The 20,260-nt window shown below is 41.6% G+C and overlaps 2 protein-coding genes across 3 annotated transcripts in view; one reads left to right on the top strand and one right to left on the bottom strand.

The window, feature by feature from the left end:
* LOC311049008 (potassium voltage-gated channel subfamily KQT member 2-like) overlaps nt 1-3,724 on the top strand; it is a gene marked incomplete at its 5' end in the record, with an annotated part of 41,512 nt that extends 37,788 nt beyond the window's left edge. The window contains 1 exon segment of the mRNA XM_084062430.1: nt 3,095-3,724. Coding sequence (XP_083918556.1) covers nt 3,095-3,417 — 323 coding nt within the window. The 3' untranslated portion in view covers nt 3,418-3,724.
* A 10,010-nt stretch (nt 3,725-13,734) lies between these two features.
* polr2j (RNA polymerase II subunit J) lies at nt 13,735-20,013 on the bottom strand. Of its 2 annotated transcripts, XR_014601197.1 has the most exons (4): nt 19,717-20,013; nt 17,325-17,433; nt 13,963-14,157; nt 13,735-13,922 (listed from the first exon to the last, which is right to left on the bottom strand). XR_014601197.1 is itself a non-coding variant. In XM_084062962.1 (3 exons), the coding sequence occupies exons 1-3, from the start codon at nt 19,857-19,859 to the stop codon at nt 14,056-14,058; spliced, it is 354 nt and encodes a 117-aa protein (XP_083919088.1). In that variant the 5' UTR covers nt 19,860-20,013; the 3' UTR covers nt 13,735-14,055. The 2 variants fall into 2 exon arrangements, 1 of the variants encoding a protein (XP_083919088.1); XM_084062962.1 differs by having other exon boundaries at nt 13,735-14,157.
* Nucleotides 20,014-20,260: the final 247 nt, after the last annotated feature.

Here is a 20,260-nt window from a genome sequence, read left to right as displayed (position 1 = left end):
TTTTCTTGCCTTTACCATGAAAAGCTGACACAACTGTCTTTCCACTGGCGTGGAAGGACAGCATGCCACTGGATTTCTCTGGGCCAACAATTAGGCCTACTACCATATCATGAATTGGCAATCACCTAATGGACTGACCCTGGCCAAATTATACCCACATAATTTCTAAGCCTGCACTGACTGCAACAACAAGAATATCTGTGTTGCATGCCTCAATCAACACAGACTTCATTTGTTGCTTGGCTGCATGGAGAGCATGTGTGAAGATGCTGGAGTCAGCTTCTTCGTGGTTGCAAGGACTTAAGCCTTCAAGGCTGATGAGTTTGCCTCCCGCGCTGGCACATCCTGTCAATTCAGGTGCGGCAATCTAACTACAATACTACAACAAACTAAACTTGTAGTTGAGATATATACAGGGGCTTATTAGCATTTGGGACATTAACGTATACTACAGTACAAACTACAATGAGTACACCACTACAACAGTTAGTAAACTACACCTACAGCTAGTACACTACAAGCCGACACTGAACCCCATGCTGAGTCTCACAGCAGTGATGTCACCAGTGTGCCCGGGTTGTGCTTTGACATCACTCTTATAAAAAATGACAAACCAATAGAGCTTGACCACAGCATTTCAATGAATGATCATGGATGTTTCCCTTCAACTTAATGCAATATCTGTGATCAGACAGCTTCCGAAAATGCTCATTTTGAGTCACGTAATAACCGCCATCTTGAAAACTGGCGGCCATATTGGAATTCAATTGACACTATTCTTCCAGTCAGAATACATTCATTTTGATGTTTGGATCATTAATACATTTGTGTTCATTCAAGTTTTACTTCAAAAAACATTTATTTTGCATTTGATGAGGCGGCCATCTTGAAAACTGGCGGCCATCTTGGATTGTCAGCTGGATCTCGTACTTTTCTTAGATAGTACATCCTGGACATCATTTGTGCCAATTTTGGTGCTTGTATCACCAAGTGAAAGATTTTGATGGAATATTGACTTAATATGCCCCACTATAGAACTAAAGGCAAGTCATTTTGTGCTTTGTCGCTCTCAGGTGTAACGTTCCGAAAATATCAGATCTACAGTACAAGACACGCTGTGAGCTTGTAGGTCGGTTATTTTCGGCACACAGCTAAGTATAAATCAGGCCTTACGATGCCATCTCAGCCCGCCAGAATACATTTTAGTCGTCTAAATCAACTGTAGATTTAGTCGACTAAAATCTTATATATAATATTTATATATTACTAAAATATGACTAAATCTATATGGAATTTTATTCAAAAGACTATGACTGAAACTAGGGGTGCATTCGGAAATGCGCAGCGGGAGCGCACTCGCCTATTAGTTTGTATTGGCCAGTGCACTCAGTGCTGTATTTCCGAACGCACCCTAAATCAAAATATGTTGTCAACATTAACAGTGCTTGAGTCAAAGTATAGATACTGCTGGTCAAATGTTTATAAGTTGCTCTGTCAAATTTGTACTTGAGATCCAGATATTTCAGGTAGGCACGGAAGGCAGGAGGTGTACATTGCTAGCTCACTGTCCCCGGAACCTCCCTCCCCCCATTCATTCGCTAACATACATTCGTACATGTAATTCATACATAGACCCACAAGTCAGTCTGTCTCTCCACGTTCAACCTCACGTCATTCTCATTCGCTACAAGCTAACTCACACGTGCCCTTATAGACGAATTTCCGCGCGACGTCATCACAGAGCAGAATGCGCAATCTGCGCATGCTCGGGGGAAACGAATTGTTGCGCCGTTCACTCTGTTGTTATGTTCGGGAGTTAGATAGCCATAATTCTGCTATTATAGGCATAATAGGCATAATGCTGCTATTATATACAAACAGATCCAACTTCCGACAAATCATTTTTATTGAGTAAACAAGGTATTACAAACTGCATAATTTAATCTACTTTCATTAAACCCTGTCTATAGGCTCTATGCACAGCAGCCATATTATCACTTCCTTCACAGGTGTTACTAATGATACTAATGAAGGCTGTGTTCCATTTAGTGTAGCACAGTGGTTTCCACGACCCCCATAACTCTGAGAGTGTACAAATGGAACCAAATTTGGTTCTATTTGTACACTCTCAGAGTTACACGCCTGTAAGGGGCCATTTGGAAGCCCATGAGGGTCCCTGGACCCTAACTTTAGACACACTGGTCTAGCAGAGTGTTTCCAGTGAGCCAACAATGCACAATATCAGCACCCTGACTCTTTGAGCAGAATGGAACAGAGTCTTCATTAGTATCATTGGCAACACCTGTGAATATCTTCATAATATGGCTGCTGTGAATAGAGCCTATTCCCACAGTGCATCTCAGGCGGTCTTTTTAAGAAGTCCTCCGTTCACGGTTCATTCTACGCACTCAGCTGTCACGGCTCGCTGTACAGCTGTCAGCTCCACCTCCCCAGCCTCCTCCCTGTGGCGTTTAGTTCTTATGTTAATGGCTGATTCTATGGATTGTACTGTGATATGTGGTATCTTAACCCATTAAGGGTTGGAACTGTGTCATTTTTAGATTTGAGCTAAAAAGCATTATTTTACACTTTGGGCTATTCAAAAATAGCAGATATACAAGCTCATAGCGCGGCACCGAGTGCCGCGCTATGAGCTTGTAGATCTGCTATTTTTTTTAAATCGTGAAAATGTGTGCAAATCGTTGAATTTTTTTTTTTTTAAAGCGAACATTTTTAACTCAAATCGTTGCTTCTGGGGAGTCCCTGGAACAATATATTTTGATGGGGGTCCGCGGCCAAATACATATCATTTGGGGGGTCCTTGACATGAAAAAGATTGAGCACCACTGATATAGAAACATACGTTTTTCAGAATACTGTTGAGATTTAGGAGACTTGGCTGTAGAATCGGCTTCAGGTCTCCATGGGTTAACTCATGCAAATGAAAGGTTTAATGTTATGTTCATGTACTAACTGTATCTTATGCTCTGCTTTGGGGGGTTTGTGATCTCAGAGATTTGTTGTAATGGTTTGGGTGAACTACTCCTTTAAGTAAAACGCGTGTGCAATTCTTCCACCGTTGCCTTTCTCTAAGGAGAGAAGCTGGGCAGCGACGCGTCCATCTCCATCCCCTCCGTGGACCATGAGGAGCTGGAGAGATCCTTCAGCGGGTTCTCCATCTCACAGTCCAGAGAACACCTCGAGGTCCTCAACAGCGGCCTCCATGCCGCCGCCTCCTCCTCCCTGCCGGGGGAGGGGCACCGAGGAGACCACCACAGAGGAGGAGGAGGAGGCCGCTACGCCGGCGGCGGTCAGCCCTACATCGCCGAGGGAGAGTCCGACGACAGCGACTTGGACCTGTGCGCTCCGTCGCCGCACTCCACCACCGCCCAGCGAGCCTGGAGCGGAAGCAAATAGAAGCCGATAGAACCCAATACTGACCGAGTAGAACCGAGCCCAACACAGTAGACCTAAGGGGTTGGGGCCCGAAACCGTAGGAACCGGATCCAACATTGAGGAACCGGAATCGGTTCCATCACATTTGGAGCCGTTTTCTGGGACCAGGTTTTTATCACACTGTCAGAGCTGGTATGTGTGGACTTCATGTCTGCTTTACAATTACAATACCAGTGGTTGTCAAACGGGTTAATTTCAAGGACCACCATAACTCTGAGAGTGTACAAATGGAACCAAATGGACCCTTACAGGTGCCTTTGGTTCCATTTGTACACTCAGAGTTACAGACCTACAGCATAGGGGTCCATTTAGAACCCCCTATAGGAATGGTTAAAGGGAACCGTTAGGGAATGGGACCGTTAAGAGGGGATCGTTAAGGAACTGGAATAGGCTCTATGCACAGCAGCCATATTGTAAGACATTCACAGGTGTTACCAATGATACTAATGAAGGCTCTGTTCCATTCTGGTCAGACGGAGTCAGGGTGCTGATATTGTGCATTGTTGGCTCACTGGAAACACTCCCAAATGGCCCTTTACGGGTGTGTAACTCTGAAAGTGTACAAATGGAACCAAATGGACCCTTACGGGTCCATTTGGTTCCATTTGTACACTCTCAGAGTTATGGGGGTCGTGGAAACCACTGTGCTACACTAAATGGAACAGAGCCTTCATTAGTATCACTGGTAACATCTGTGAAGGAAGCGATAATTTAGCTGCTGTGCATAGAGCCTATTGTTAAAATCCTGTTTGATTGGTGGGGGGGGGAGTCTGTGACTTCATCATCATGTATTTTTTTGAATAGAGCTTGTAGATCGTCTATTTTCAGCGAAAAATATTTAATGTCGAGCGTAAAACAGAAAAGACACTATAGAGCCTAAAGACTAAAGAGCCCTGAGGGACTCTGGTCAACCATATAGACAGACACTCGTTGTACCCGGGTCTACACCACATCTCCTTGTGGTGCGTTCTGAGCTTTTTGTTGAATGTTCCCCCTCCAGAATAGACACGCCCTGGGGCTCAACTGGTTAAAGAGGAAGATATCATTAACCCATTTAGACCTGAGGCGATTCTTAAAAATGTTTTCTAAATCCTAACAGTTTTTTGAAAAAAATCAAAAAAAAAAAATGTTTTCAAGATTTTTCAAAAATAGCAGATCTACAAGCTCATAGCGCGGCACTCGGTGCCGCGCTATGAGCTTGTATATCTGCTATTTTTTAACAGCCAAAGAAATCTAAAGTGGCACAGATGCGTTCCAGGTCTTAATGGGTTCAAATGGAAGGGATCCCGACTTCATTCGACTGCCAGTCGGTAGTAGTCTGAAGCAGTCTGTTTGGTGGAGAGTCACCTTTAAAGGGGGGAAGGGGTACTTCAAATGGAGGGGGTGGGGGGTTCAAATACCCCTTTATTTAGCAACCTAGAGACAAGAGGATTATTATGTGACGGTTTACAGTAATCGGTACAGTAATCCTGGGCTTTTAGAGTGGTCTGTAGTAACACTAAACGATTGTACATTTGAGTCACATTTGAACTGACCAGGAGCATACGGTATGTGCATTACTCCTTCTGTTTCAGTTCACATCGTGCATGTACTGTATTACATGTACTGTGCTAAATGTACTTTATTACATGTACTGTACCAAATGAACTGTAGTAACGTGCACTGTATTAAGACCAATACGTGCTCCCACCGACACTGCGGTTCGGACGGGCTTTCCGAACTATAGTTGGGAGAGTGAGGACGTCTGGAAAAGTTCTCAGACCGCCCATCCTATAGGTTCGGAATGACGTCGATTTGTAGTCCTATATCACCTCCCTTTTACCAAGAAGCGTTTGGACGTTTTGCGCTTTACAGAACAGCAACAAACACAAAGACAAAAGGACGAACAGATTGGGTTTTGTTTTTTTTCCCCCCTTTTCCCCAATTTAACCCATTAACCCATTGAGACCTGAAGCCGATTCTACATGTCTCCTAAATCTCAACAGTGTTCTGAAAAAACGTATGTTTCTATATCAGTGGTGCTCAAACTTTTTCATGTCAAGGACCCCCAAAATTATAAGTATTTGGCCACGGACCCCCATCAAAATATGTTGTTCCAGGGACCCCCAGAAGCAAAGATTTTAGTTAAAAATGTTCGCTTTAAAACAATATATTATTCAAAGATTTGCACACATTTTCACGATTTTTCAAAAATAGCAGATCTACAAGCTCGTAGCGCGGCACTCGGTGCCGCGCTATGAGCTTGTAAATCTGCTATTTTTGAATAGCCAAAGAAATCTAAAGTGACATAGATGCGTTCCAGGTCTTAACCCATTAAGAAAAAAAACTTTTCAAAAAACTGTTTTAGGATTTAGAAAACATTTTTAAGAATCGCCTCAGGTCTAAATGGGTTAATCATTAGGCCAATTAATTCCTCCCCAACACACATTTTCTGTGTTGTCACTGGTGTTGTATCCTACTGACTCACCTGCCAGTGAGGAGCCCCCACCGGGAGGAGAGCCTTCGTCCTACTCCTCTCGCCCCTCCTTCCCCAGCCCGTAGGAGTACATGCAGTGACAAATATCCCCCTCCCTGCCAGGCTTCCCTAACCCGAGCACGGGCCAATTGTGTTCTTATAGACGCTCGGCAAGGCCGGATGCACCGCGGTGGATTCGAACCCCCAACCTCAACCTCCATGGTGGTGGGCAGCTACAGATTGTGTTCTCTTACGGGGAATGTGTTGAACGGTACAGCATTCTGCATTCTGACGGATTTCGCTTTATAACAGGGGTCTTCAACAGGGGGTCCGGGACCCCTAGGGGGTCCTCAGATTTACTACAGGGGGGCCTCCAAATCTTTGTGTGACAGGATTCTTTTTTTACATTAACCACGTCAACACTAGCATCCCTATTCTGAAGGAAACATTAGCCGAAAATAGCAGATCTACAAGCTCAGCGCGAGGCACTGTGAGCTTGTAAATTGGCTGTTTTCGGCAAAGAGTTTTGGTGTAGAGGGGAAAAGGAGCAGACCAAGTACAGAGCCAATGGTCAAGTTTACTAAGTATTGAGGGTTTAAGTGGTTAAATGAAAATACACATTAACATCCAGCATATTAATAGAACATACATTGTGTAAAATAAACTAAAACATTAATGTACACAACACCGATGATAGTGCTGTCTATAAAACTATCTAGTGGTCCCTGCTTCATCTCTCTCTCAGCTAAGGGGTCCTTGGCCTGAAAAACTAAAAACGTTGAAGACCCCTGCTTTATAACATCTGTCTATGCTCCTCCTGTATGTGTACTTTATTACATTATTATTATTATTATTATTACTATTAAAGGACGACTTCACCACTTTTCAACATATCTTCATATAATAGGTCCTCACTAATGCTCATGATAAAATGATACAATTTTTTTCTACTTGGTCTGTGTCTCATAGGAGGGCTGTGGACAGTCCAGAAACCCGTCTACCAGTGACATCATCGTTAGGCAGGATTTTTTCCCCCAAAAAGATTACAATTTTTTTATTCAGATTTTTATCTGGGGGGCACGGTGGCGCAGTCGGTAGCGCTGTCGCCTCACAGCTAGAAGGTCCTGGGTTCGATTCCCGCCAGGGACGCTGTGGGCGCTGGGGGCGTGTTCTCTCCTCCACGTCATCGGCGCCCATACCCTAGGTGGGGTTGGTGAAAGGGCCTACTCTGTGTGGAGTTTGCATGTTCTCCCCGTGTCTCCTAGGGTAGTTAATACCCTCACAAAAACATGTAGTAATCCTGGTCACTATACTGCCTCCCCCTGGTCAGCCGGGGCGCCTGATGGAGGAGAAGGGAACTGGTTGGAATAACGTGTTCCTTCCACGTGCTATGTCCAACCAGGGAAACTCCCCCCTGTCGGGTGATAAGAAGCGGCCTGCTTGCTCCTCATGCATTGAAGGAGGCATGAGCTTCAGCTTGGGCTCTCCCTACGCTGGCAGAGGGTAGGTAGTGCCCAGGATTACATAGGCAATTGGCACTGGGTGAAAAAATGTGGGTTACAAAATCGTGGGATAAAAATTATATATAAAAAAAAAAAAAAAGATTTTTATTAAGGCGAGAACAATGGGATCTATTATTGCATTGCAACTTTCCAGGAATACAAAGCCTGCAGTTTCTATTAGCTTGGATTCCCCATCGATGATGTCACTGGTAGACGGGTTTCTGAACTGTCTACAGCCCTCCTCTGAGACACAGACTGATTAGAATTTTTTTTTTTTTACCATTATATCATGAGCATTAGTGAGGACCTATTATATGAAGATATGTTGAAAAGTGGTGAAGTCGTCCTTTAATACTTCAAAAGGACAGGAATGTTCACACACTTTGACCTGCAGGAGGTTCCTTCTAGATCAGATTGTCTTTGACGGCCAGGAGAGACACCATGAATGACCAGTTCTAACAGGTTTTACAGTGCTGTAAGACAGTGGTTCTCAACCTGTGGGTTGGGACCCCCAGGGGGTCCCGAGATGACAGCAAAGTGACAATTTAAGGACTTTTAAGACCTTTTTAATACCTAAAAAAGAAAAAGACCATTACTGCATCAAAAGTAATCAACAAACTGTACTATAAAAACTGGTCAAACATTGGCCAAATTGTCAAATAATATGAAAGAGGCAAAGATTTTGAAAATAGCAGATCTATGCGAGGCGTATTGAGTTTGTATATCAGCTATTTCCCCTATAAGTATCTGTGGAACAGAGTCAAACTAAAGTTAATGCCTCAACTAACTCCTACTATTCCAAGTGCTTGTCAGGGTGGGGGGTCCCCAGTTCACATATGATTCTTGTTTGGGGGTCACGGCCTGAAAAGAGTGAGGTTTTTCATGTCAAGGATCCTTTGGCTGCGGACCCCCATCTGAAAAACATTTTGTGCCAGGGACCTCCAGAAGCAAAGATTTGAGTTAAAAATGCCCCCCCCCCCCCCCCCCCTTAATGAACCCTGGGGGCCCCTGGACCCCACTTTGAGAACCAATGCCGTAAGGGACAGGTGCGCGTGGGATGGATTCCAAAATGGTGGATTTGAATTGGCTGAAATAATGGCTTGAAACGGTCTGTATAGAGTGACGTCATGGCTCCCTTCCTCTTATAACTGTTCTACAGTCTATGATGTCAACATGTTCACATGTGAACAGGCCAGTGTATTATATCAACCTATCTTCATATAAATGGTCCTCACTAATGCTCATTATAATATGAGCACCACGTGTGTCTACTCACTCTGTGTCTCAGAGGAGGCTGCATACCTGCCAACCCTCCTGGATTCTGCAGGCGTCCTTTTATTTGACCATTTCTCCTTCCCTACTCCTTTTCCTCCATTTCTCCTTTTTTTCCTCCTGTTTTGGCGGATTTCACCCTTTTTGCGTGGCAACCCATGTAGGCCCATATAAGATATTAGGTTTTTGATATGCAAATCACCATGGATGGCAGTATTTGATTGTTTTTTTTTTGTTGGAAGGTGTCTCTCTCTCTCTCTCTCTCTCTCTCACCCCCCCCCCCCCAAAAAAAAAACCTCTCTCTCTGAGAGAATGGGAATGTTACTCTTTTACTGTCGCTTTATGTATATTATGTCTGGATAAACTCCAGTCCCACATACAGTGTACACATACACTCCATGTATCTAAGTGATACATTGTAATTGAATGCAATTATTATGTAATTAGTGGTTATTATTAAACATGGCTCTTTTATTGCTTCAGTCATCAAATGAATTTCTGTAGGCCTACTTTTAGCTTTTGAATGTCTCCTATAAGTAAAGCCTGATAAAAGTATCAAACTCTCCAAATCCACCAGAATACTGGAAATGACATCTACTCTGTTAAAAATGTTCCTCATGGGGGCGTGGTCAGTATGATCCCCGCCCCCTAGAAAGAAAGTCTCTTTTTATCTGACGGTCTGAGGTTGGCTGTGTGGACAGTTCAGAAACCCGCCTACCAGTGACATCATCATTAGGCAGTTTTTAGTTTTTTTTAAAAACAAGATTTCAACATTTTTAGTTTTAAGAACAGGGGCTTCTATTTCAGCATGGTAACTTTCCAGGAATAGAAATCCTGTAGTTTCTATTAGCTTGGATTCCCCATCGATGATGTCACTGGTAGGCAGGTTTCTGAGCTGTCCACAGCCCCACCAATGAGACACAGACCTAGTATGGTAGGCAAACATTTTATCCGTCTTATAATAAGCACTATAGTGAGGACCAAGTATATGAAGATAAGGTTAAAACATTGTCACACACGATGACAAATAAACAGTTTACACGCAGCAGCAGTCACACACACACACACACACACACACACACACACACACACACACACACACACACACACACGCGTGTCTGCTGCTGCAAAACGTGCGTTGATTGTTGTAAAATGCGTTACGATAGAGATAGACACACGATTGTACAAGCATACATTACACACATGTAGATCAGGGGTCTTCAACAGGCGCAAAATCTTTGTGTGATAGGAATTTTTTAATAACATTTTATACATTAACCACTTGAGCCCTCGTATCCCTGTTCTGGGGGGAACAGTAGCTGAAACTATAGCCGATCTACAAGCTCATCGATCTACAACGCATCGCAGACACGTTGTGAGCTTGTAGATCGGCTAGTTTCGGCAAAGATGTTTGGTGTACAGGGAAAAAAGAGCACCGTAGTACATAGCCAGAGGTCAGGTTTACTAAGTATTGAGGGTTAAGTGGTTAAATGTCTTAAAACACACATTAACATGAATCCAATATGTAGTGGGGGGTCCCTGCCTCATCACTCTCAGCTAGGGGGGTCCTTAAGGTGCGGCCTGGAACACATTGGAGACCCCTGGTGTAGGGAACACGCTAGAAACATGTAAATACAGCATGTCGATAATCTCTCATGCGCACACACACACACACACACACCCCCCTACCATTAATTCATCATATGTATATACATTATATACTCACTGTATAAATATATCTCATATTATTTGCTGTACATATATATATTGCTACTTGATCATTGTAATTGTGTCATTATGTAAATGAAGCTGCTATAGCCTCCACAACATGAATGTAAATAAATAAATAAATGCATAAAACTTTCACTTTACTGCAGTTGATCAATGATCACACTTCATAATAAACGCTTCTCTTTCTTTCATTCATAGTAATGGGCTTTTTTTGGTTGGTTGAATATTTTGTTAACAACGTAAAAACGTAATAGGCTCTATTCACAGCAGCCATATTGTGAAGACATTCACAGGTGTTGCCTAATGATACTAATGAAGGCTCTATTCCATTCTGGTCAAACAGAGTCAGGGTGCTGATATTGTGCATGTTGACTCACTGGAAACACTTTGCTAGACCAGTGTGTCTAAAGTTGGGGTCCAGGGACCCTCATTGGGCTTCCAAATGGCCCCTTACGGGTCCATAACTCTGAGTGTACAAATGGAACCAAATGGACCCGTAAGGGTCCATTTGGTTCCATTTGTAGGGGGTCGTGGTGGAAACCACTGTGCTACACTAAGCCTTGGCTACACGTACATGGATCTTTTACTAAACGGATATTTTAGTCCTCCGTTTTTAAAAAGAATCCCTGGCCACATGACAAAGATAAACAAAAATCCCTGTCCACACGTAGACGCAGAAACGCATCGATCAGCTGCAAGTTTCAATTTTATATCAGATTTTATATTTACATTTATTTTATAATTATATATATGAGGGGCCAAATACAAATACATTTGTAATCACATGTTAAGGCCCAATACTGCAATAGCTGCATTATTTTAATAGCATACGTGAACACGTGAACATAAACGAAAACAACATTATTAGGGCGCAGGCTGGCAGCTGCATCGCAAACAGTATAGCCATGGTTCACATGACGCTGTCGAGTCTCTGGTTTATAGTGGTGTTCGTTGTTTTTTTTTACATTGCCAACTCTCACATGTACATAAACGTTCATATTTCAAATATAAAGTGCTTATCCCTGAGCCACGGATGTTACAAGGCAATCCGGACCGCGATAAGTACCCGTATCTCCCGTATTGTTCAATAAAAAAGCATTTTAATCCCATCGTCGGCCATTTTATTTTTATTTTCTTTCTTTTGGGTAATGTATCAGAGTGCAATACACCTCCCAACCATTGGTGTCGCATGGTTGAAAGCATCGGAGAAAATTTGGAGAAAATGGCCGGCGATCGGATTAAAATGTTTTTTATTGAACAATACGGGAGATACGGGTACTTATCGCGGTCCGGATCGCCTTGTAACGTCCGTGGCTCGGGGGTAAGCACTTTATATTTGAAATCTGAACGTTTCCTACATGTGAGAGTTGGCAATGTAAAAACATCGAACACCACTATAAAGCAGGGACTCTCGGCACCATGACTGTCATGGTATGACAGTCATGTTTCAGGGTTGAGTTTTACTTCATTTATCGATTCATTCCATGGGCGGTCGTCCCAAAAAAACTCCCCGCCCCACGCACCTTCTGAGCGGGCCACCCGCGGCCGCTCCATGGTCGCTGGATTTTGACCCGGGGCGATTGTGTTTTAGGACGACAGACCCCCCACATTCAATCTGTGTGCGCGGCGCCGCGTGTTCTACTTGGCGCAGAGAAAGAGGGTTTTCGTCACGCAGTGAATGAGCTACTTTTCCCACCACTGTCTTATTATTAATTATGACATTATTTTGCCATAAATGAGCGTGCCTTGTTTCATAGACTGTAAGTGTTGCTCTCTCTCTCTCTCTTCATGTATTATTATAATGACCATGAGCGGTCCGGTGTTTATGTATTATTATATTATTTATTATTATAATGACCATGTGCGAATGCGCGATGACGTCATCGTTTCTCAAAATCTCCGGATTACATGTCCACACAGATCCACTGAAACGCATGTTTTGGAAAACCTTCACTTATTTATCCGTTTACAAAAATATCCGTTTTAGCGGCCAAAAACACCGTTTGCGTGTGGCTGAAAGGCCCAAACGCACACAAAAATGTCCGTTTACAAAAAGATCCATGTACGTGTAGCCAAGGCCTTATGGAACAGAGCCTTCATTAGTATCATTAGTAACACCTGTGAAGGAAGTGATAATATGGCTGGTGTGCATAGAGCCTATTACTGTTAACAGTACATGAAGTACAGTCGGTGGTCAAAAAGGTATAGGGGTAAGATGAGCCGCTTTTCCTTCGTCCTGGAAGCAATGCAAAATGAGATAAAGCAATTAAAGCTATATAGGGGGTGGGTCAACTTGAACTCACCCACTGGGTCATCTTATCCCGTTCTCCCCCTATGCTAAAAAGATAACACAAAAAGCCCCGAGGGCCTTGTTCCCATTGTGATCCATTGTACTCAATTCATCAGTAAATAAGCTCACGTTAATTCAGTCATTAATGGATATACTGTATAATATGAATGCATGTGTCTTGCCAAAATCACTGTAGGTCTTAAGCCATTGAGACCTGAAGCCGATTCTACATGTCTCCTAAATCCCAACAGTTTTCTGAAAAACGTATGTTTCTACATCAGTGGTGCTCAGTCTTTTTCATGTCAAGGACCCCCAAAATTATATATATTTGGCCGCAGACCCCCATCAAAATATTTTGTTCCAGGGAACCCCAGAAGCAAAGATTTGAGTTAAAAATGTTCTCTTTAAAACTATATACATTCAAAGATTCACACACGTTCACGATTTTTCAAAAATAGCAGATCTACAAGCTCGTAGCGCGGCACTCGGTGCCGCGCTATGAGCTTGTATTTTTGAGCTTGTATTTTTGAATAGCGAAAATGTAAAATAATGTTTTTTTTTGCTCAAATCATAAAGTGACACAGATGCGTTCCAGGTCTCAATGGGCTAGCAAAGGAGAGACACGTCTGGTTACCAACCACAGTGGGTGTGGAGCAAATGGAATCTCACTATACATACAATCATGAAATGATAGATCAATATTTGACAGTCCAATACTGCCATAACACTGACCTCTATGGAATACAAATGAACTTTAATCCATGTTATCTATTAGATCATCCATTTTCACCTGATGTTCAGCTGTCATGACTCATGACAGGATCAGATTCATGTGATTGTAACCCATTAAGACCTGAGGCGGATTCTACAAATGCCTTCTAGAGAAGTAGTTCTAATTTTTTTTGTAATTCAAAACGACTCAAGATTTTTCAAAAATGTCCAAAAATAGCAGATGTACAAGCTCGCAGGGTTAATACAATTATGAAACTATTTATATAAAACGGATGCATGAAAAAAAGCCATTTCAATGTGTTTTAAGACATTTTAATGTGAACTAATGTCAGATATATAAAAACAAAAACATCCGTTATCAACAACAATAAGACATTAATCCTAACAACTGAAAAGTCAACCTCATTCTGGTCAAAAACAAACAAACAGCTCTACATAACGTGTCGTTTTCGGTAAACAGAGGTCAATACGTCCCCCCGATGGGCTCCACCTCAGCCAATGGCGAGGCCGTTTATTCGCTGGACGGCCATGTTGGCTCCACCGCAGCCAATGGGCGAGGCTGTTAATTTGCTGGACGGGCCATGTTGGCTCCACAGCAGCCAATGGCGTGGCGAGGTTTACTCGATGCCTTCCTGCTTGTCCTTGATGGCCACTCTGAAGCGCTCCTCCAGCAGAGACAGCTCTGAGATCAGATCTGTGATGGCGTTGGTGAACGCCTCCTGTACACACCAAGAGATAAAACAACAAGACACAGTTAGTTAACATGTGAATTAGGGATGGGGCGATAAATAATTATTATTGTTTATAGTGATAAAAAGAATGCTCAAAATAATTGTATCGCAGAGATTTTAAATTATCGTGAAATTGTCCTCCGTCATACACTATAGGATGAGTAAGCTTTGGTTGAGCTGCAAATTCAGTACCACTTAAACCCCTCTATACCTGTAAAGAGGGCATTTAGCATACTCTTATTTCACTCTACACAAATTGATTAGCCAAAAATAGCAGATCTACAAGCTTACAACGCGTTGCGTGAGCTTGTAGATTGGCTATTCTTGGTGAAAGTTCCCCCCAGAATAGGGGGGGGGACGTGTTCCATTTGTACACTCTCAGAGTTACAGACCTGTATGGGTCCATTTGTACACTCTTAGAGTTACAGACCTGGGTTCAAGTTGTTAACAAAAAGTGGCATTTTAAGTTTTAAGCATATTTTGATTATAGGCTCTATGCACAGCAGCCATATTATCACTTCCTTCACAGGTGTTACCAATGATACTAATGAAGGCTCTGTTCCATTTAGTGTAGCACAGTGGTTTGCACGACCCCCATAACTCTGAGAGTGTACAAATGGAACCATTTGTACACTCTCAGAGTTACACACCCGTAAGGAGCCATTTGGAAGCCCATGAGGGTCCCTGGACCCCAACTTTAGACCCACTGGTGTAGCAGAGTGTTTCCAGTGAGCCAACATGCACAATATCAGCACCCTGACTCTGTTTGACCAGAATGGAACAGAGGCAGAGCCTTCATTAGTATCATTGGTAACACCTGTGAATTTCTTCACAATATGGCTGCTGTGAATAGAGCCTATTGCGATAATATCGTTAATCGAAAATACATTTCTGATCTTGTGCGATATTATAAACCACCCTTTCTGTCCCTAGAATCACAACTAACCTGTGGGGAAGCAGCATTTAGTTTTACATGCTCCACATATCTGGAACAAACACCCCAGAAATCTGCACGTCTGCTCCCACTTTTAGTTATTCTAAAATGACACCTTAAAAAGGAATAGTTCACCCCCCAAAATAATCGATTAGTCACCCCATGGAGACTTGAATTCATGGATATTTTTGTTGTTTTTGTCGCATTTCTAAGCCAATAATTTGATGACCGGCAGTGGTTCCGGTAGGAGACACAAAGAGTCTGCTTGTCATCAAATTATTGGCTTAGGAATGTGACAAAAACTAAAAAATATCCATCAATTCAAGTCTCCATGGGGTGACTAATCCAGAAATGTTTTTATTTTTTGGGTGAACTATCCCTTTAAGATCTTTCTGTTCGTCGCTGCCTTTCATTGAGCGATTTTTCTTTCTCTTCTGCACTGTCATTTTATTTGTTCTTTTTTACTTTTTTTAGCTTTATGCATCCTAATGTCATTTCAAAATGGTGTTTGTGTTCTGTTCTTGATATATAAAGCACATTGAATTTGCTATACAAATAAACTTGCCGTGCCTGGTATGTAAAGACATTAAGACTCAAACTTTTCAGGTCGTGACCCCCCAAAATAATCATACTGTATGTCATTTAGTTTGACTCAGTTCCACAGATAAACATTGTGAAAATAGCTGATTTAATCGGCTATTTTTGTCTCTTTCTTAGGTAATATTTGACAATTTGGACAATGTTTGACCATTTTGCATAATATAGTTTGTTGATTACTTTTGACGCAGTCATTTTTTTGTGTGTGTTGTGGTGTTCAGATACCCTGTATACACTTATACTGTATGTTGGTTTGTTTACTGTTGAGTGAGAAAACAATGCTGCACATTAAGCTAATCATCTGGGGACCCCCCACCCCCCAAAATCATTTGGGACCCACTGTGGGGTCAAGACACAGTTACTAGTTAATATATTAACCACTTGAACTTGTAGATCGGCTATTTCTGGCAAATTTTCTCCTCAGAATATGGATGCTAGGGTTCATCGGCTATTTTTGACGAAGACATTGGTGTAGAGGGGAAAAAGCGGTCTAAATACAGCGCCTACACATGTCTGTCTTCAACAGGGGGTCCGGGACCCCTAGGGGATCCTCGGAGTTACTACAGGGGGGGGGGCGCCAAATCTTTGTGAGATCTGACCTTTTTATTTAATTTTATACATCAACCACTTGAACCCTAGCATCCCTATTCTGAGGAGAACTTTGGCCAAAAACAGCAGATCTACAAGCTCACAGAGCGAGGCGTTGTGAGCTTGTAGATCGGCTCTTTTCGGCAAAGAGGTTTGGTGTGGAGGGGGGAAAAAAGCTGACCAAGTACAGAGTGAAACGTCAAGTTCACTAAGTACTGACAGTTTAAGTGGTTACATGTCTGAAAATACATGTTAACATGAATCCAACACACACTGATGATAGTGCTGTTAAATTAATCTGCAACACAATGTTATACAAAGTGTAGTGGGGGTCCATGCTTCAACTCTCTCTCAGCTAAGGGGTCCTTGGACTGAAAAACCGGTTGAAGACCCCTGCAATAGAGGTTTGAAGAGGTTAATCCATCTACAGTGCTTTGGTCTCCCTGCTCTTCTAATGACACATTTACGCCCTGTGGTCTAGTAGGACACCTACTGGTTGACTTGAGGTACTGCATTGACCCATTAAGACGATTACGATTCTACAAATGTCTTCTAAATCGTTAACAGTTTTCTGAAACCCTTATGTTGCTATAACAATCAGTGGTTCTCAAACCTTATCACGTGAAGGACCCCCAAAATGATACGGACCATCTCAAAATATGTTGTTCCAGGGACCCCCAGAAGCAAAGATTTGAGTTAAAAATGTTCGCTTTAAAAATATATATAAATTCAAAGATTTGCACAATTTTCTTTCAAAAATAGCAGATATACAAGCTCATAGCGCGGCACTCTGTGCCGCGCTATGAGCTTGTATATCTGCTATTTTTGAATAGCCAAAGCATAAAATAGTGGAAAGTGGTTACACAGATGCGGTCCCGGGCTTAATGGGTTAAGTCAAATTACAATCCATCTTCTGCTCAAACAAGCTGTCTCTTATTATTATATCATAATTATAGCTCGACAGTGGACATTTTGGTGACCGAAATTGTCCTTCTAATGAATGTTACTCATTGCACACACAGTGTATTCTTCTTACCTGTGGGCTATAGTCGGGTGTAGTTTGGACTCTGATGACGATCTTGTGTTCCAGAGGATGAGGGACTTTGTACCCCGCAAACAGAACCTGGGGGTCTTTCAACAGCTGTCTACAAGATGGAGGGGGGGGGGGGGGGGGGGGGGTAGAATATATACATTATATTACAGAATATATACTCTATGTTGTATATATATATATATTCTGTTACACAGAATATACCGAATAAACTGAATTTACATAGCGCCATAACAGCACTTTACAGGGTTACCACACATTTTGAACAATGACATTTTGAAAACTTTTCCAAAGTATTTCACCTCACTTCCAGGCCTATAGCAATGATATAGAGCAATAATAAAGAATCTTAAGCCATTGTGTTATGAATGCACCAAGACTCGAGCAAAGGTGTCATTTGACAAAAATAGCAGATCATCTACAAGCTAACAACATATCATGGTGCAACATTTCATATCACGGTGCAGTTCTATTATTTTCGTCAGGTGAAGTCTTGTATACATATTAGGCCGCTCTCATGCAGCTTGTGCATTTGACCCATATTTCACCTCATGTTAGACAAAAACAATGGATGTCCAAAACTTTTCCAAAACATTTGATTAATTCCAGACCTTTTCCAGGAATTTCATGACCGTGGGTCATTTAAAAAAATGTGCATTACATTCAACCATTCACTCACAACCACTCACAACCACACACACACACACACACACACACACACACCTTTTAATTTCAAGGACCCCCATAACTCTGAGCGTACAAATGGGCCCATAACCAAATGGGCCCGTAAGGTTCCATTTGTACACTCTCAAGAGTTACACACACCCATAAGGGTCCATTTGAAACCCTGAGAGTCCCTGGACCCCACTTTGAGAGCCACTGACCTAGATTTTTTATTTATTTTATTATAACACTCTGGTATTGGATCTGTACTTGGTATCGATCCATAAGCAAGCTATGGGTATCAGAGTCGGTATCGGTACATCTCTGGTTGATTCAGTGAGCACATATCGTATGTATGGGGCACACATGATGAGGGGTAATTAATGACACCTGTCAGTTGTGTGTATGTGCTCACTGGAGGCGAAGTGGAGAGAATGTGGTCCGTGTCAAAGTCATGACAAAGTGGACATATTTGACTAAACACACGTTTTCTGCCAGAACCTTCAAAATGGATATGAAACTAGAGTAAAATATCTGAACCCAAGTTAGCAATCAATCATTGGGCCAGTACAAATGCAGTGATGCCACTTTTAATGCCCGACACAGGAGGACATGAGAGTTTGATTGAGTGATTGAATATTGTATTGGTATTTTTTAAAATACAGCAGTTCAACCATACAGCATAGATCTATGGCTGTGTATATAGAATACATGAAATTGATGGAATATCGCAGTCATGGATATATGAGTGTGACATCAACCCTATACTGTGTGTGTGTGTGTGTGTGTGTGTGTGTGTGTGTGTGTGTTGCTGGGAGTAGGTGGTGTGAACACGAAGGTGAAGCACCGGTGAACGCCAATGTTGCTTTTATAGCAACTTAAACACACCCGTCGTAACTACCGACTACCGTCGTTAACGTAGTGATGTGCACGATGATTTTGTGGAAAACTGTTTGGACAATGTGCCTGGTTTTGGCAATCAGAGTTGCTTATAATAGGAAGCCGCTCAATTTGGAGGAGGCGTTGTTTCCTCTACCCATGATTGTTGTCTGCTGTGCTTGACAAGTATGCCAGCATTATTGTATGTAACAATGTTCTGCCTTATATGCACTTTGTAACTGGCTGTTTTCCCATTATCTGACTGCACTGGTAGTGTGTATGTCCTTTGTACAAGGCATTCTTGTACTTCTGTTTATGTGGACGTAAATAAATATTTAAAATGTGTGTGTTCCAACATTATCATCAAATACACATTGAGGAATGAGACATTTAATATATGGATAGAAGAACTGTAGGTGTAAGACTGATATCAAATACATATTATCCAATGGTTCCTAGTGTGATCTAATAATAATAATCTTACAATGACCATCCCCCCATGTTTTCTGTACATATACTTGTATTGGTACTAGTGTTGATGAATCCTGATATGTTGTTGTATGTCTTTTAAATGTCTTCATGAATTGAAGACATTTAAGTATTTTTTCCAGAGTGTGATCTTCTTTAATGTAAACACACATAATAATAATAATAATAATAATAATAATAATAATAACAATAACAATAACAATAACAATAACAACAACAACAATAAACTTACTGTCTGATCATGTTTCCCAGGGTGTGATCTTCTTTATTTAATATAATAATAATAATAATAATAATAATAATAATAATAATAATAATAATAATAATAATAATAGTAATAACTTACTGTCTGATGATGTTTCCCAGGGTGTGATCTTCTTTATTTAAAGTAAACAAACAGGCATTAGGAACCTTGGTGTCTTTAGTGATGGTGATCTTCTTCTCTCCCTCAAACAGCAGGAATGACTCAAAGGCGGGCGGAGCGTTCATTTTAAACTCATAAACCTCCAACAACAACAATAACGAACTAATATGTATTAATATTTAGGATAAAACGAATATGCTGTCCTCATGCGTTTCTGTTTTAGCCGTTAGCTGCTAACGAAGCTCTAAGAAGCAAACACAGACGCTAACTTCCGGCGCACAGCCCGTGACGTCACTAGGCTTTGTAAGATTTTTAAACAAAAATAATATTTGAATGTCTGTTATATTTTGTATATGATTTTTTATTTGTTTGTATTTGTATTATAATTAATTAAAGTGTATTTATTATATTTATATATTATTTTATTTTAACTTTTAAGACAATTATTTGCAGTGGTATAAAGTAACTAGTACATTTACTCAAGTACTGTGCTTAAGTACAATTTTGAGGTATTGTTTTACTTTAC

Source organism: Gymnoscopelus microlampas (assembly GCF_963454915.1).
Source record: "Gymnoscopelus microlampas genome assembly, chromosome: 7".
In the NCBI taxonomy this organism is placed as follows: Eukaryota; Metazoa; Chordata; class Actinopteri; order Myctophiformes; family Myctophidae; genus Gymnoscopelus; species Gymnoscopelus microlampas.
The sequence above is the reverse complement of the archived record's forward strand: the minus strand, read 5'-3'. Positions and strand labels throughout refer to the sequence as shown.

Bases quoted from the DNA above. Each gene is read 5' to 3' on its own strand.
- polr2j (XM_084062962.1), bottom strand. From the start codon at position 19,859: ATGAACGCTCCGCCCGCCTTTGAGTCATTCCTGCTGTTTGAGGGAGAG. The intron at 17,434-19,716 runs GTAAGTTATTAC...TCCATCTTGTAG, and splicing joins CTGGGAAACATCATCAGACA to ACAGCTGTTGAAAGACCCCC. The intron at 14,158-17,324 runs GTAAGAAGAATA...TGGTGTGTACAG, and splicing joins CACCCGACTATAGCCCACAG to GAGGCGTTCACCAACGCCAT.